Source organism: Acipenser ruthenus, chromosome 14, assembly GCF_902713425.1.
Source record: "Acipenser ruthenus chromosome 14, fAciRut3.2 maternal haplotype, whole genome shotgun sequence".
NCBI classification, from domain to species: Eukaryota; Metazoa; Chordata; class Actinopteri; order Acipenseriformes; family Acipenseridae; genus Acipenser; species Acipenser ruthenus.
Genome location: NC_081202.1, coordinates 13,285,128 through 13,301,146, shown reverse-complemented (window position 1 = coordinate 13,301,146; position 16,019 = coordinate 13,285,128). Strand labels below are relative to the sequence as shown.

The following is a 16,019-nucleotide window of genomic DNA, read 5'->3' as shown; positions in this document are numbered from 1 at the left end:
AGACTATATAAGCCCTTGCTTGACTACTGCAGTATATACTCTGGTAGTAGAAAACCACAGTATCAACAACTTCCTGGGTCAAGTCAGGAAGTTCTTGGTAACTTAAAATCCACTATGTCTGATGAAGGGGAAATGTAAGTGGTGAGACTTAAAACTGTAAAAATGTAAGGTTTCTGCTTCTTGATACTCACTTTAATTGTTTCCCATGTTCTAATATCAATTTTACATATTGAGACTGTGAGAGCCAGCGAACGCAGAGGTCAAGCTCTCTAATTTCTATGCTTAATAGAACACTGATGTAAACAAGTTACAAATCTGAATAATTATACACATGGGAGGAGTACAAGATTTGTTTTTGTCATGCTGCCATATGGTGCAGGGGCTAAGCAACTTTGACAGCTCTTGGCAATTCATTACATGATGTTTATAGGGTCTCTTTCACACATATGAAGCACCAGAGTAGAGCAGCAGCAGGTGAAATGGGGAAACCTGTAATCTGATGCAATCTTTGCTGAGTCCTATCCATGTAAAATATGATACGGTAGAGTAGTAGAGACTGAGAAGGTGATGATATGATAGTACTGGAGAGTGGAGCACCTCTCAGCAATGTCAAGTCTGTATCAAATATCTGCTGCTCACTCTTATTTTATTGTTGTATGATAATGAAAATAAAGACCATTAATTTTCTTGAATTTACTAATTATTGAATCCGCATCTCATTCTCTCTCTCTCTCTCTCTCTCGCTCGCTCTCTCTCTCTCTCTCTCTCTCTCTCTCTCATATTTTGTTCTACCATTTTCTGTATGCCTGTATGTACCAAAAAGAAACCATCAAAATAATATATTTTGGTCATAAACCTTGATTGTTACCTTGGCTGGGACCAAATCAAAAATTTGACAACCCGCTAAGAATAAGACCATTAAGAATAAACATAATGGTCTTATTCTGAGTGCATTAAGACAACAGCTTTTGTTTGTTTGTTCTGTCAGCAAGGAATAGAGGGCAGGATTTTCAACAACCAGTGTTATTGTATCGAACTTGTGGTATAGTAACGAGAGCTTTAGTAGCAAGTGATTTTCAAACGAAATGTGTTAATTAAATCAGTCCGTAATGCACTGAAATTGAGTCGATGAGGTCATTAATGAACGCATTTCTCATTAAAAAGCTTAATTGTCACAGGTCACCTACATCACTTCCTGTCTCAATGACTAGTTAAGGGGAACTCTTATCAAGAACAATTAATGGAAGCATGGAAATAAAAAATAATGGGAATTTCCATGTTGTGTATTATTTGTAAACTTCATTTAAATTTGTGCATTTTGTCATGCATAATGTACATTTAGAACACTTCACATATAAAATGCTGATTTACGATTATCTGCCGTGTGGGTAAAAATCGGACAGCACGGATTAAAATAAATAAATAAATGAAAATAACTTAAACCCCACAAGTCATTTACCCTCATTTGGGGGGATATTTTGCCTCAGCTTACTATATACAACTCTTTTAATGTGCATTTTGCAATCTTTTTTTGGTTAAAAAGAAAACAAATACTGTAAGCCATCTATGTATATTGTTTCCAATTTATTTTCTTATGTTGACATCTACTTTTGTATGTATTTTAGTCTGTACGATTGTAGGCTATAATTAAATACATTTGAAGTGCCATTTGTGTTTGTAGTTGTTAGTTATTATACATGTATACTATGTATGTAACACTTATTATATATTTATTAAGCTTTTAAAATTACAATAGTACTCCCTACCCAATACACAATTTGTTTATAATTAATTGTTCAGTGAATTCCTCTGATCATGCTTTTTCTCTGGTACTCTTTGCTTACCTCTGTGATAAATAAACTCAACATGATTAGAAGTAGCCACCAAACACTTACAGTATTATAAGACCATTTTAGATTGCATACAGACGTGCATACAGACGTGTGAAGGTGAAAGTGTACATTGTACATAAAGTGTGGGGTTAGTCTGACAACATTACATACGTTGAGGCAAATTCCATGTCAATGATCTCAATCATATTCCTAGTGGATCTGCGTGCCCTTGTACGCCTGTGTCTTGTGTGGATAAGACACAGGTGTTAAAAGCCAAGAAGGCACTGCAAATCCAGAATCACCTAAGGAAACTTTATTGTAATATCGAATATGCCATTTTCTATACCAAGATTTCAGTTGTAAAATCTACAGTAGAGGTCAGCTGTCATATAATGTACAGTACGTATGCAGAATTCAAAGAGGATACAGTTGCATTGATATTCTTAGTAGTAACATTACACTTTGTGCAAATAACGGTAAATCATTTTAGCAATACAACAAACATTCTGTAAGGTTACAAATGATTCAAACAAGTGAATAAATCTCATTCATAACCACAAGTATAGAAAAGGCTAAAATGTTTTCATAACTACAAATATTGAATGATCTAGGTTGTCTGTAAAATTTTTATTTCAAGGTGAGTTGTATACTCTTTCATTAATTAAAACCCTCCTTTTCCAAGTGCAAATTAACTCCTGATAAATTATGACAATTAACACAGATTTGCTTTTAAATTTCTACGCAAATAAAAGAAATAGTTGCAAGAAGCACTGCTCGTCAAGGTATTAATATTATTTCAGAAATCAACATAATTTCAGAAATCACATTAGGACGATTATTTAATAAAGAAATGGGCATAACGACCGCTTGAAAATGTCCAAATCAACGCTACATACTGATTTCTTGATTAACACTGGAGTTATCATTTACAACCTTTTGAAAATCCTGCCAGAGTACCGGTAAGATAATTTATGCATTAGGTTCTTCTACTTGTGGATACAATGCTTATTATAATTACTAGCTTTGGACAACATTTGTTACATTGAATTGAGTACCGGTAGTCTTTTTTTAAATATCCACAATGAGACTTTATACTTCAAAACCACTCCAGATATACAGCAACATCCATAATGCATGCATGAGTGTTGTTGGATCATTTGAACCAAATCAAATACCGTCAGGCTCTATAAAACACAAATCTAACCATGACTTGACTGGTAAAAAACATTAATCAATACATAAACTATGACCATTAGAAAATGGTATTTCTGTATTTTATTTGTATTATTATTATTGAAAACTTTTTTTTTTTTTTTTTTTCTTATAGCGACTAGTCTTGAATAGACAATTCAGTTTAAGAAAAGTCTTTTCAAACCTGGGATTAAAGATTGAGTTACATTGAAGAATAATGGACCTTTTTGTTTTCACTGCCAATCTAATGCTAACTTCTTCTATACCCTTTTAAACTACTGCTATCTCTCATTTGCATATATATGAGACCCAAAGACTTCTTGGGTGAGGATTAGTTTTAGCTCGTCTCAGGCTACACAGTACCCATATTGTGTTGTTGATCTGACAGCTAAATAACAGATTTAGTACATGCTTCAGTTGTTGTAAATTGCATAATCTAACCATAAATTCGACCAGATTACTTATCGTTATTATAGTCCTTGAAAAGAAGCTTGCCTTTTGATACTTTATCTGTAGATACTGTATATAGAACTTATACTTGCAATATGTGGATTTCTATAAAGCATTGTTCGGCTGGTATCTGAATAATCTGTTTTAATACACTTGGCTGTCATCTCCTGATGAGTCTTTCTTATTAATAAATTGGGGCCTCAGTGAAGACTGATTGCAAAACTATGGAATTACCTTGTAGACTTGTCTTGGCCAGGCAGAGATTTCATAAATTATACGGTTTATATCAATGTCTATATAAGGAATGATTTTGAATAGTTAATGTTCTAAAACAAGCATTTAAAATGACTCAACTCTTCCTTTTTTGCTTTGCTTTTTTGCTTTGTCCATGCATAATAATGATTGGTCAATACTTGAAAAAGGCTAAACTTTTGGAAGTTATGGATGATGATATGAAAGAGACAGACACATCTGTAAGCATTTGTAATGGGGTGATTTCAACTGGAGGGAAAGGTTAAATGAAACTGTGTATGCAGCATGGTTGGTTTCTACTGTATGATGGGAGCGACAGAGAGAAAATGTAATGGTAAATGATTTCCAAAACTTTTGTGTATTAGAGCACATTGCAGGAGTGTTGGTCTTTTTTAAGCAGAAGGTAACATTTGTGTAGCAGATTTGAATTTGTGTGAACTTTAATAGTGGTTACTGCTGATTAATAAAACTAAGAAAATGGCAATCTTGTGTGACATTCAAGGTAAACAATTTGTAACCTATTGCAGATTAAGAATCTTATTAGTCCCACTGCGTACCATTTTGCATTTTTCTTGTGAAGAGTGGAAACAGGAAAGAGCCCCGCTTTGCAGATAAACGTGGCTCGTTTAAAGCCTTTTACTGTGTGGAAAAAGTGTATCGTAACAATAGACAAAGCTTTGTGTTTTTTCATTCACACCGTTAAATGTTAACCAACCCTACTACCTTTATCTTTGGCCATTAACAAATATTAAACATACAACAAAGTGGTAAAATAGAAAACATTTGCAACTTAATACAATTCCCCTAATAAAAAAAATGTTTAATGACTCCGCAGGTGACCTTGGACATGTTGTGAACTGACGTGTTATCCAACAGTAAGCAGCTGGTCTTTTAGACAGGGGACTTTTTTAGGGTGGTTTCTTAGCAGGCTGGTTGGGATTCTTCATCTCAAATACTTTGGACAAGCTGGAAATTAATAGTAAGGCAGTTATCTGAAAGAAAATGGTCTTCGTAAATAAAACCCTCAAGAAAAAAAAAGGTTCTTCAGGATTTTGAATCCTGCTTGAAGGGAAAGCTATTTCTGGCAGTGTTTGGTATGTGATATGATAACATTCTACTGTATATCTAAAGTATTACCAGTATTGCCAACTCTCGCAAAATTAAGACCTGCTCAAGATCTCGTGACAGTACTGTTGGATCTCAGGATTTTCTGCTTTTCGAAAGGTATACGTTAGTCATGGCTGAAAGTTCAAAGAAGTGCAAACACTGTAGATTCAACCCAGACTGGAGCAGCTGCTTTCCAGCGCCTTCATATTGCTAAACATGCAACACTCCAGTAGCTGTCATCGCAGCATCTATCTGTGCAGCAGTAACAGGTATGATAATAGATAATGTTGTTTGTAATGTTGAATGGTGATTTGGATTGTCTGATTTTGTTATACATTTTGAGTAGCACTAATAGAGGTTTGTAAGAGATTTAAGGTGTTATAGACTCAATATAAGCTGTTGTTAACAAGGTTTAAAAAACAACTGAAAATATTGGTTGTCTCTTAGCATTGAAATATTGGTTTATGCACTAACTTTTTTTCCAAAAAAAATCCAGGTTGCTCGGAGTGAATTTTAGATTGCACGAAAAAAATAAAAAATAAACATTGTCATTTCCTTAAAATGTATTACTTATTTACCAAGCAGACACCCTTATCCAGGCCAACAAACATTGAACATTTCATTGTGATATACAGCATCACTTTCAGTCACAGATATACGTTGCATCAGGCATTAGTTCAGATTTTCCCCTACTCTCCACCATCTGTTCCACTTAACCTGGAATTTGCATTGCCGTTACAATCAGTAGCTGACAGTCACAAATTCTCACAAGGTATTTTTAAAACAACAAAATAAATAATGTTGGACGGAACCTTGTTCGTCCTGCCAAACAATAATACATAATAAAACCGGCTTTTGGCCTCATATATAAAATACATACATCATATTAATAATAATAATAATAATAATAATAATAATAATAATAATAATAATAATAATGATAAACAAATACAGAATAATACAAAACATGCACAGGGGCGAGGAGTACCCCGTCACAGCATGATTTTACAAAATAAATAAATAAAATGAATTTGCTAACACTGGTATACATCTGTCTGGATGCTGTACAGTATAGGTATATTTCAAGTGTACCTCCCCCCGAAGCAAGTTGTATTTTGTGTTGAACATCTTTCTTGGTTAACCAAAGTTTTAATTCTGTTTACTTGGTTTTTGATGAAAATGGCAGCTTCTGTACTGGACAAAATAATAATAATAAAAGATAACAGGTCATTTATTTGAGAACTGTTTAAGATAAGATGATCCAGTGAATCAAAGGGAAGTCTACACACCTTAAAAGCCATAAAGTTTCGATAAATGATTTGCAGATTTTCATTTAATTGAGGGAATTACTTTAAAAACCACATGTATGTATATCATGCTGGACTAAGTTATTTCGACAAAGTTTGAATGTAGCTGGCATTCCTATGAAGAGTTTAAAAAAACATCAAGGGTTTTATTTTCTACTCACTTATCTACTTGTTCTGTCTTTAAAACACTGTGTTGAAAGCTTTGGAAGCTCAAGTCAATTATATTTAATTTAGTGCCAGCACAATGTCAGCATTTATTAAAACATCATTACTTACATGTCCAATCCCACAAGCAATTTAAATTAAAATGTCTGAAGATAGACCCAGACCAAAAGGTCAAGTTTGTCCTGTCAGTTTGGGTCTTATCTTCCATTCCACTCAGGGTCAAAACCAGATCACAGGTGCAATATGAATACCTGTATTTCTAGGTATCATGACATTTATTTATTTTTTTTAAATGGTACTGGATTTTAACAGTACAGTCAGATTTAAAAACAATCCGATGGAAATTAAACCACATGGGTCATGCTAAACGGGAAAATTGCAAATCAAGTTCTGCAACATGTAATTTACACATTCATGTTCATCTGTGTTGCTATTTTAAATTTAATTAGCAGTTAACTACTAGGCGTATTGAGTGTACAAGGAAATAACATTTAATAGAAGAGAGATTGTACTTTCATATTATGTGCACACATTTAATTAAATAGTGAAACACTGAACAATCTAGTAAGTCTAGTCATTTTGGGTGTTTTTTTTCACCCCAAAAGCCTGAGGCATGAGCGTTAAAGGTACAAATAGTGTGGGAACTGCAGATAACAATGACTTAGAATGTCATTTCACAACCATCGATCAACATAAAATTCTGACAAAACACGTATGGCAATTTTAACTCAATTCAAATACCAAACACTGAGCACCTGGCATTTTTATGAAATCACATGACTTGAGCTCAGTATTTTGTTATCCCAAGGAACAATACTACTCAAACAATCAACAAACATATCTGCTCACTATTTAAAATGTAAATAACATTATGTATGTGCCCAGTGAGTTATTGATGTAAAACTTAGACTGTTGCGTTTTCATTGTGCATCAGTATATTTGCCCCCAAAAGTTTTTCTACTTATTACTAATATAGGTAGTGACCTACTGTTTGACACTACTATGTTGATTATAGTTCCTGTTGCTGTCTTCAGTTTATTTTACGTTATCTGCCATGGGGTGTGAACATATGGGTTTCCAAAACTATTAGTATTTTTTTTTTTTTTTTCATTCAGAATCACCTTCAAATCCTCAGCCTTTGAAGGATTGAGGTCAATGGTTATCCTTACCCCCATTTCGCTGTGGAAACAATGATCAAATTCTATATTTAATATTTAAAAAAAATCAAGTTGGTGTTGTGAAATAAAAATGCATGACAAAAAGTTGAAAAAGAAAATACATTTCTAACTATCAATGCAGTAGAAGTGCATATCAAAAGACGATATTTCCACTTTTAGTATTTGTATTTTTTCCAGCATTAAAGCCATCATGAAGACACATTTACACATTAAACCTATTTCATTCAAATACTTAGTACAGTTCTGTGGTTTAAATGGTTTCTGCAAAACATACAGTATTTCAACAGGCAAGGAGATTTTTCAGGTTTGTGCTTGTGGTGTGGATCATGCTTTGTAAGCTGCAAAACAGGATTTCTTTACTGTTTTACTTTAAAAAGTCAAGCAACAAATGTAAAACAGCTGGTTTGTTGTTTTTGAAAATATAATGCGTAGTAATGTAATTAAAATTGACAATATATTAATCACACCATAAAATGTTTTTTTTTTAATTCCTAAACAATAGGGAGAGGAAGCCTAAGTCAACGCTAACTCTACATAACATATATACAACTGCCAATTTCCTTATACAGTATACTAATACTTTTAAAGTTGTTCCTTTCAAAGAAAAAAACAATATTAGTAGAGGGAACATGCTTTCTCTGTATTATTTTACACATTCTTAAAATTAGTTATTTGTGTGAAGACACTAACTGTTGTTTTTTATGTTTAAAAATATACAATACATGAAAATACATTTGTTGATCTTAATACATAACGTGAACTGTAACTCTTATCTGGAAAAGCAGTTGCAGTCTATATAGCACAGTTTCCACAGCGTCTCACCTTCAGAGAAACTGCAGGGAATGTGTGAAGTAGGCTCCCTTCAGCCCTGCTCCACATGTGTTTTTTTTTAATGTGTGTTGTAACACCACCAGAGGAAAGAGGTGGGTCAGACTTGCCTGTGTTCCTATTGTCAGACAGCCTGGAGAGAGAGAACTGAGAAAAAACCTGTCGAGGGGGATCTTCTTGTCTTCTCCCTGCAGGCAGTGAGACACAGTCAGACCTACAGTACTCTCTTGCTCTCTCAGTTGCTCACACTCTCTCTGTTGGTGTAGCTGCGCTCAGTCAACTGAAGCTGAGGACAGGATTAGCTACTGCCAGTGGCAATAAAAAAAGCTGCCTTAAGAAAAAAGCACTGCTGCAGCAGCAGCCCTTGTTAGTTTGCTTTCCACACCACAGTTGTGCCTCATTATCCACTGCATCTAGGTCTTTGGAAATTTTTTGATGTTGTTTGAAGTTCTCCTTTGACTTAAACCAGGAGCAATGTGAGCAAAGCTTTTGGGAACTGTTTCTTCTCAGTGAAACTGACCTAAATCACCTGTTAACCTTCAGATTTTAGGATTCTGTTTTGAACTGCGTGGGGTCTTTGCTGAAGGACTGCACACTGAATTGCTACACTGGGACCATGGACTACCTCATTGGGATTGTATTGCTACTCTCCGGGGTATCTCTGCCAGCAAGTGTGCACTCTCAACAGGGAAGGAGCAATGTGCCTCGTCTCAAACTGTCTTATAAAGGTAAGTCATGTTTGTGTGTTCTGCGTGCATGCGTGTGTAAATCTGAACACCTCAGATTCTAGTGAACACTGTTGTTAGGTTGTTTTATTTATTTATTTATTGTTCACAATTTTTAATAGATTCCATGTGCTCAAGTCTTATTCAAAGCACTGCAGCCTTAATGCTATAAAACTGCTTCAATGGATGCTTCTAAATTTCAAAACATTTTATTTTTATTTTGATATGATTTGTAGATAGACAGGAAATGGATATCAGTTTATCAGACAAAGTTCTAAAATCAACAGACTTGATTGATGTAAATGAAAAAAAAGTGTCAACAGGCAACTTTGCGTGAATGCTGTTCAGTGTACATATATGGTTATTTTGTTATAGATATTATAGATATATATTGCAATAACAGCTAAGATCATGTCACTATGTTTTAACAATATTTTGAAGATTAGTAATCTATTTTCACTCAAGAACATTGTATGCATTGCTTGCCAACTGACTGAAAAGTAAGGCACATGGAGCATGTTCAGGGTGGTTTTATGGTAATATGCATGACATTTTATCCTTATGTGCGATTGATTTGATGTTTGTAATTTTATGTCCTATGTTTAAAATGATCCTGCAGTTTTTTTTTGTTTTTTTTTTGTTTACAAATATACAGATTGAAGGGAATCCACTCTTTCTCTGAATGTATACTTGCAATCAGGATGGATTTATTAGTTCATATAGGAAATATATTTTTGCAGTTTGAAGTAGTGTTTATGATTCCTGTTAGTTAACTACAATATACTGATGTCAGATATTTTTGTGTATGTGTGTGTGTGTGTGTGTGTGTGTGTATATATATATATATATATATATATATATATATATATATATATATATATATATATATAGATAGATAGATAGATAGATAGATAGATAGATAGATAGATAGATAGATAGATAGATAGATACACAAAAATAAACAAATTGTATATATATATATATATATAATTTGTTTATTTTCAACCATTGTACTTCTAATATCACGTTTATTTTTGGTTATAATATACCACTACTTCACTGAAATGCATAACATACTTTTATATTGTGTTAAGTTAGGGATAAATTAAGCATTTTTGATTTACTTCATAGACTAGTGTATAAGGTAAATTGCACAACAATAGATTAAACCTGGGTTATATTTATAAGATATTTATTTTGAAATTACTTTTGAGAAGGTACAGAACTATGCCAGTATAGTATGTTATGTCCATATGTGTAAGACATTCTACCAAGACAAAATTCAAGAGTTAGTGCCAGAAATATTTAAGAAAATATTCCTAGTGGAGGTCGGTGAATTGCATCATCAAACTACTGTTTCAGAGCTAGTTCCATACGTCATCTTTATAAAACAGATGGCTGTCATATTCTGTGTTTGTTTACGCCCAATTCCATTAAAATTGTAGCTGTGGAAAAACCATTACTTGAACTTAAATAACACAGCATTGCCAATGGCCTAATTATCTAAATTATATATATACACATACACTTATATTATTATACACCTTTGTTTTCTTATGACATGAAACTGTATTTTACTAAATGCCTTTTCTCTTTAAAGTACATTCTCCTTCATTCCAGTATGCCCCATACACAAATACAAATATTTACAATGGGTTGTCAGAAACAAATTTAAATACTAATGCATACTGTAACCAAATGGGATGATATCCTGCAATGCTCCCTTCCATATACCATCTGTAAAATATATTAAGTGATCAACACTTTTCCCTGCATTCCGAGGCAGCCAAAAAATGTTACCATCTGCTGACTGAATGGCACTATTAGCATTTTAGCATATTGTACTAGAATGTTTGCTAAAAACTAAACATTTGTGGAGATGTGTTTTGAAGAAGTACATTACAAGGAAAGGCCAACATGATATACAGCACTGTAAAAAATAATCAAAGGCTGGTGGTGGGTGAATTTGGGGTTTTCCTGTAATAGTCCAACATTATATTTGAACCCCAATCTGAATCATTTCATCTGGATTATTTCCTCAAATTTGACAAATGAATTAACCGTTGCCTGTTAATATATTTTCAAAGCTAAATTGTGTAATCAATTACAGCACAAAGGCTGCCGACTACCAAAGATTGCAAATGATGGAAAACGTATTACTGCGAGCATCCTGTGGAATATTCGGTGCCCCACAGGTGTTTAAATTGTGCTTTTTTTGGTGCCTATAGAATAGGTTTCCAGCATACTCCATAGGGTGTAGTCTGGATAGATACAATGAGGAGAGTTTCCAAAAGTAAACCCAGTGGGAGAGACTGGTTGTTAAGAAAGTGCCCTTCTGTTTACATGTATCCAGAATAGTAATTAGGTAAAATAAATGGCAAGAAGAATGCTTTGCACAGGACCGTGCAGAGAAGCAGAATGTGATACATTTTTCTTCTACTCCTTATACTGACGTGGCCTTTTTGTTTCCTAATTTATAGATGTTTTATTAACAAAAGATATGCCTTGAAGGCACTTGTCATTGATCTATAAACAAAGCCTGCTTTATAATTATTCTTTGTATTTCCTTTCTCTGTAATTCTTCTTATTATGTTACTTGCTTCTGTATAGCAATCACCTCATACGTATCATGTGTGGCAAAATTACTTTCCTTCATTGGATCTGCAGTACACTTGAGGAAACGCTGGTTACATTGCATCTGTTGTGACCATTGCTGGTAAAAAACACACATAATATAATTATTTGTTTATTTATTTATTGAAATACTTCAACAGTCGTGTGGTCACTGACAAGCGGACTTGAATATTTCCAAAAAAGCGTTCATTTACTGGAAATATAGAACTTGTTTATTTATACAAGTCCCTGTTTTAGCCACATGCTGCTTTTGTTCTTTATTTGTTTATTTATTTTGTACCTGGTCAGCCTTTCCGTAGTTGTGTGTGGTTTGTGCCTTTAAGTAACAACAACACTTGCTCTATGTCTGTTTTTAAACATGAGAAAAACATTAGTATTCTGTTTAAATTTAGCCATGTAAATGAAGGGAGGCACTTTATTTAAACATTTTTCTAAATTATGTTCCTTTTCAGTATTGTAAATATCTTTCAACTGGGCTTGAAATTATGATCAAAGTTTGTAGGGAGTGGGGATGGGAAAACAGATAAATGGAGTAAAAACATTACGTTCCAAGAAATTCCTGCTGAAAAGAACAAAGCTACACTACATGAAATGGTGGCATTAATCTTTGGGTAACCAGGCTTTGGGTAACATTGCACTCATATCTAGGTCAAAAGTGCCATATTATTGTATTTGTCATTAGACCACGTTACATGAGTGTTTGACTTTTCTTGAGACATCAGTTTCTCGTGAAATAAACGTGGACATGGTGCCTTTTTGTGTTTACATGTAAAGTATCTCATTTCCCTTTGGAACACCTACTTTTCCCCAAACGCTATGCAAATGAAGGAGAGGGGGAGGGGGGTCAGATTTAAATTAGCCATGCGGACGGCCCACTTAGATTCTCATGCCGTTAGCCATGAAAGTCCTCAGAATACTGTTTACATGAGCAGAGAAAAGTTTCACGAGAAAGAATCCACGTGTCATCGTGTGTGACGTAAATGGTTATTAAAGATCTGATTTGCTGATGGATTGTGCCTGCTTTTTTAATACTTTGTTTTAGTGTTGTCGCCCACACTGCTTTTCATCATCTGTGTGTGTGTGTGGGGGGGGGTTATATCTTTATTAATAATAAACTGGGCCAAATCCGAGTGGTGGTTGAACAGGCGTTTGGGCTATTGAAAGGGAGGGGGCGGATACTACTGAAGCGTACTGAAGTGAACCACAAGCTTGTTCCCCAAATTATTACAGCCTGCTGTATCCTGCACAATCTGTGCCAGGACCGTAAGGAGGTGTTCAGGCAAGCGGAGGAACAGCTACCTCAGCCTCCAGCAAGAATTGCACAACAGCGATATGAAGAGGGTCCTGCTATTAGAGATGCATGGCTGTCTTTGTTTTTGTAACCCAGCGGTGTACTTTTATTTTGTATCACATTTTTGTTTCATTAGCTTGTTTTGCATCTCTTTATATCAAATATAGCATCCTCATTTGCACTGTACTTGTATGACTGCTTCTGCTTAATAGAGAATTGGAATATTGAGTATTGTTGATTCCCAAATAATAAGTCAAGAAACTTCCACGACACATTTTATTTTGAGAGTGGGTTAAACAATGTTCGTGTTGTGCATTGCATCAAGCTGCCTCACCATATTTGTTGCCAAGTTTCACGTGTATGGTCCATTCACGTGAAATAATCACACATGTAAACTGGCCTATTGACATACTTTTTACCACAGACATTTCTACATCATTTTTTTATTAAGAGCAAGAATGTTTTAAGTTTTGGGTTGTTAAATTATACCACCAGTATCCATCCCAGCAAGTGTCAGCATTCCTCTTGACTCAGCCAACCTTTATAAACTATAAGACTTAGTAAAGTACAGAATTACCATGATTCATATAAAAAGCTGCATGCTATTCCTTATGTCCCTCCATCAATTCAAATAAACAGACTTTATGCCAAGATAAAACATTTCCGGAACTCTGCAGCTCCCCAGAAAAAGAAAAAAAAACCAGAAATGTCTTAAGCAACTGTGAATGTTTCAGTACCTAGTATTGTTCACTACAGATATTGAAAGCTTGCGCCTCATTTTTCAATATAATGAGCTTTAGAAGAACTTGTTTCCCCTTAAAAAATATGTCTTACTGAGTTAATCAGGTTAAAGTTGGAACTGTGCTTTATTGTTACTGGCTTCAGTCATTATGTAAACCATGAAACATGTAGAAGTCAGATGGGATATCCTGTATCTTAAATTGTTTTAAAAGCAGTACTGTCTATGTAGACTATTGTCTCAGCAGGTCTCATTTTTTGTGAGTTATTACGCTTAGCAAAGCAATAACAAAGCATGCCATTTACCCATAAGGTTGACAAATGTTAAAATAAATATTACATCATTGCTATTACTAGTATCATGCGTGCTAAGTGGATGTACTGTATACCTAATCGTCTTGTTCTTTTGTTTCTGAAGATGAAAGTCTGAGATTCACTTCTTTAGTTCCACAGAAATGCAGATGCATTTAGTATAAATATGTATTTTAAGAATAGCCACCACCTTGCTTTTGGAGACCACTTACAAAGAAATGCCGCAGGTAATGCAGGTTAACTCTGTGTCTGCCTGAGATTAATAGATTGATTTTAATACAGTTTGAGCCCCTTAAAAAGGCATGCCTGATCAAGCACCATCACTGCTTTGCTTGTGGGACTGTACAGCAGGTAATGCGGGGGCTCTTTGTTTATCCTACAGCTTTCTCTCATCTCCTTACCTTAAAGCTCTAATAGCCCAATGCCCACAACCAGTATGGACTGCTACTAGCCGGGAGCTCCCCTCTCACACGGACACAGCCTTCAGCAGGAAACAAACCCTTTCCTGGTGGGATAGCACCATCAAAGCACAGATATAAACATTGCAGATGTGCCAGTCATTGTAGGTATTAATGCTGTATGAGATGTGTGTTTTTTCAACCTTATTACACACCCTGGCAATACAATACAGCAGGCACCCTTTATGGCTTCATTTGAGTAAATCTAACAACTGACAAATCATTACTAAAATAATGTACTATAGTTTATGACGTTTTTCATGTTTTATTGGAGTTATTTTCTTTTTCTCTTCAGTGCATATTTTTTTTCTCTTTAGTTTATATTTTGTTCATGTGGAGAACAAAACCCTGTTCACAACTTGAAGACCCAGCTTGTGTATATTTGTGTAGTATTTTTTCTTTTATTTATTATTTTGGCTGCTTGTATAATTATTGGGTTTTCTTGACTTTTCTTGACGCATTTTATATTATATTTGCTTTACATAGTATTTTAATTATTATTATTATTATTATTATTATTATTATTATTATTATTATTATTATTATCATTATTCATAGAGTTGCATAATTAAATAATGCAAACTGATATTTTAAAATCATACCATTCATTTTTTATTTGAAGGTAACAGGAGGTTAACCTAAAAAATAATCCAATCAAGGGACCAATGTCTGCTTCTGCTTCTTTATAAACACCTGATATTGTCAGAGGATGAGCAAGTTCTGTGATGAAAATAAAGAAGCAGTTTTAATCCAAAGGTGTCGGACACATCTGAGTGTTGTTGTTATTGCATTGTTAAAGTAGGGAGAAGTGATGGAAACTAACTTCACTGCGATAATCCTTTGTTGTACTTGTGTTCAGAACACTGTTCTTGACATTTGACTTTGACCTGTTCACAGTCTATAAGAATGGAAATCAATGGTCCTTACAGTTCTCGGTGAGCAAATTGAAGGAGAGCCTAGGAAGATAACTATTTCATGCAGATGAAGCTGTCATCTTGTGACTTAAGACATGAAAAGGATGTGAGAAGGAGCCACATACCATTGCTTAATCAATTCCCCCCTTTAGAACTGCTGCTATAGAAAGAGGCTGCTTTTAGTAACAACAGTAGTTTACAGTCACTTAATAGCGAGGAGTAGTTGAACGATGTCTTTTCAGGCTGCTTTTTATAGACATCATAATTTTGTTATCTGGACACCAGTGAAAGGAAAATAAGTTGTTGATATCCCTGATCCCAGATGTATTAGCCAAATATGCTCACATTTGAGATATGCTGAACTGCCTGGAAAAGGGGCCTTTTAAATTCTGCTCAGAAGAGGCTGCAGTTAAATAAATTAATTATCTTCAAGCAGAGTATGCTTGACGTGAGCCCTTTTCTAAAAGATATGGGTTGAGTATTGGAGATAATGAGATGAAACTAATGGCCATGAAAAGGTCACGGCATACAGAGAGTGGTAAGTCTCTTTCTATCAATCTAACATATTATCACCCCTGTTAAATGCAGATTAACTCAGCACAACACATGTGCTCCTGTGGTGTCCTGGATCAATAAA

At 34.5% G+C, this 16,019-nt stretch overlaps 1 protein-coding gene across 6 annotated transcripts in view; it reads left to right on the top strand.

Annotated features, from left to right (window-relative positions):
- The window catches only part of LOC117419886 (semaphorin-3A-like), a 163,574-nt gene that overhangs the window by 108,594 nt on the left and 38,961 nt on the right, over positions 1-16,019 (top strand). For 5 of the 6 annotated variants that reach the window (XM_058985884.1, XM_058985885.1, XM_058985886.1 and 2 more), the window contains one exon: positions 8,854-9,038. In XM_058985884.1, coding sequence (XP_058841867.1) covers positions 8,927-9,038 — 112 coding nt within the window. In that variant the 5' untranslated portion in view covers positions 8,854-8,926. Of the gene's footprint in view, positions 1-4,836; positions 5,102-8,853; positions 9,039-16,019 lie in introns of those variants that run through there. The other variant, XM_058985888.1, reaches the window with a different exon arrangement.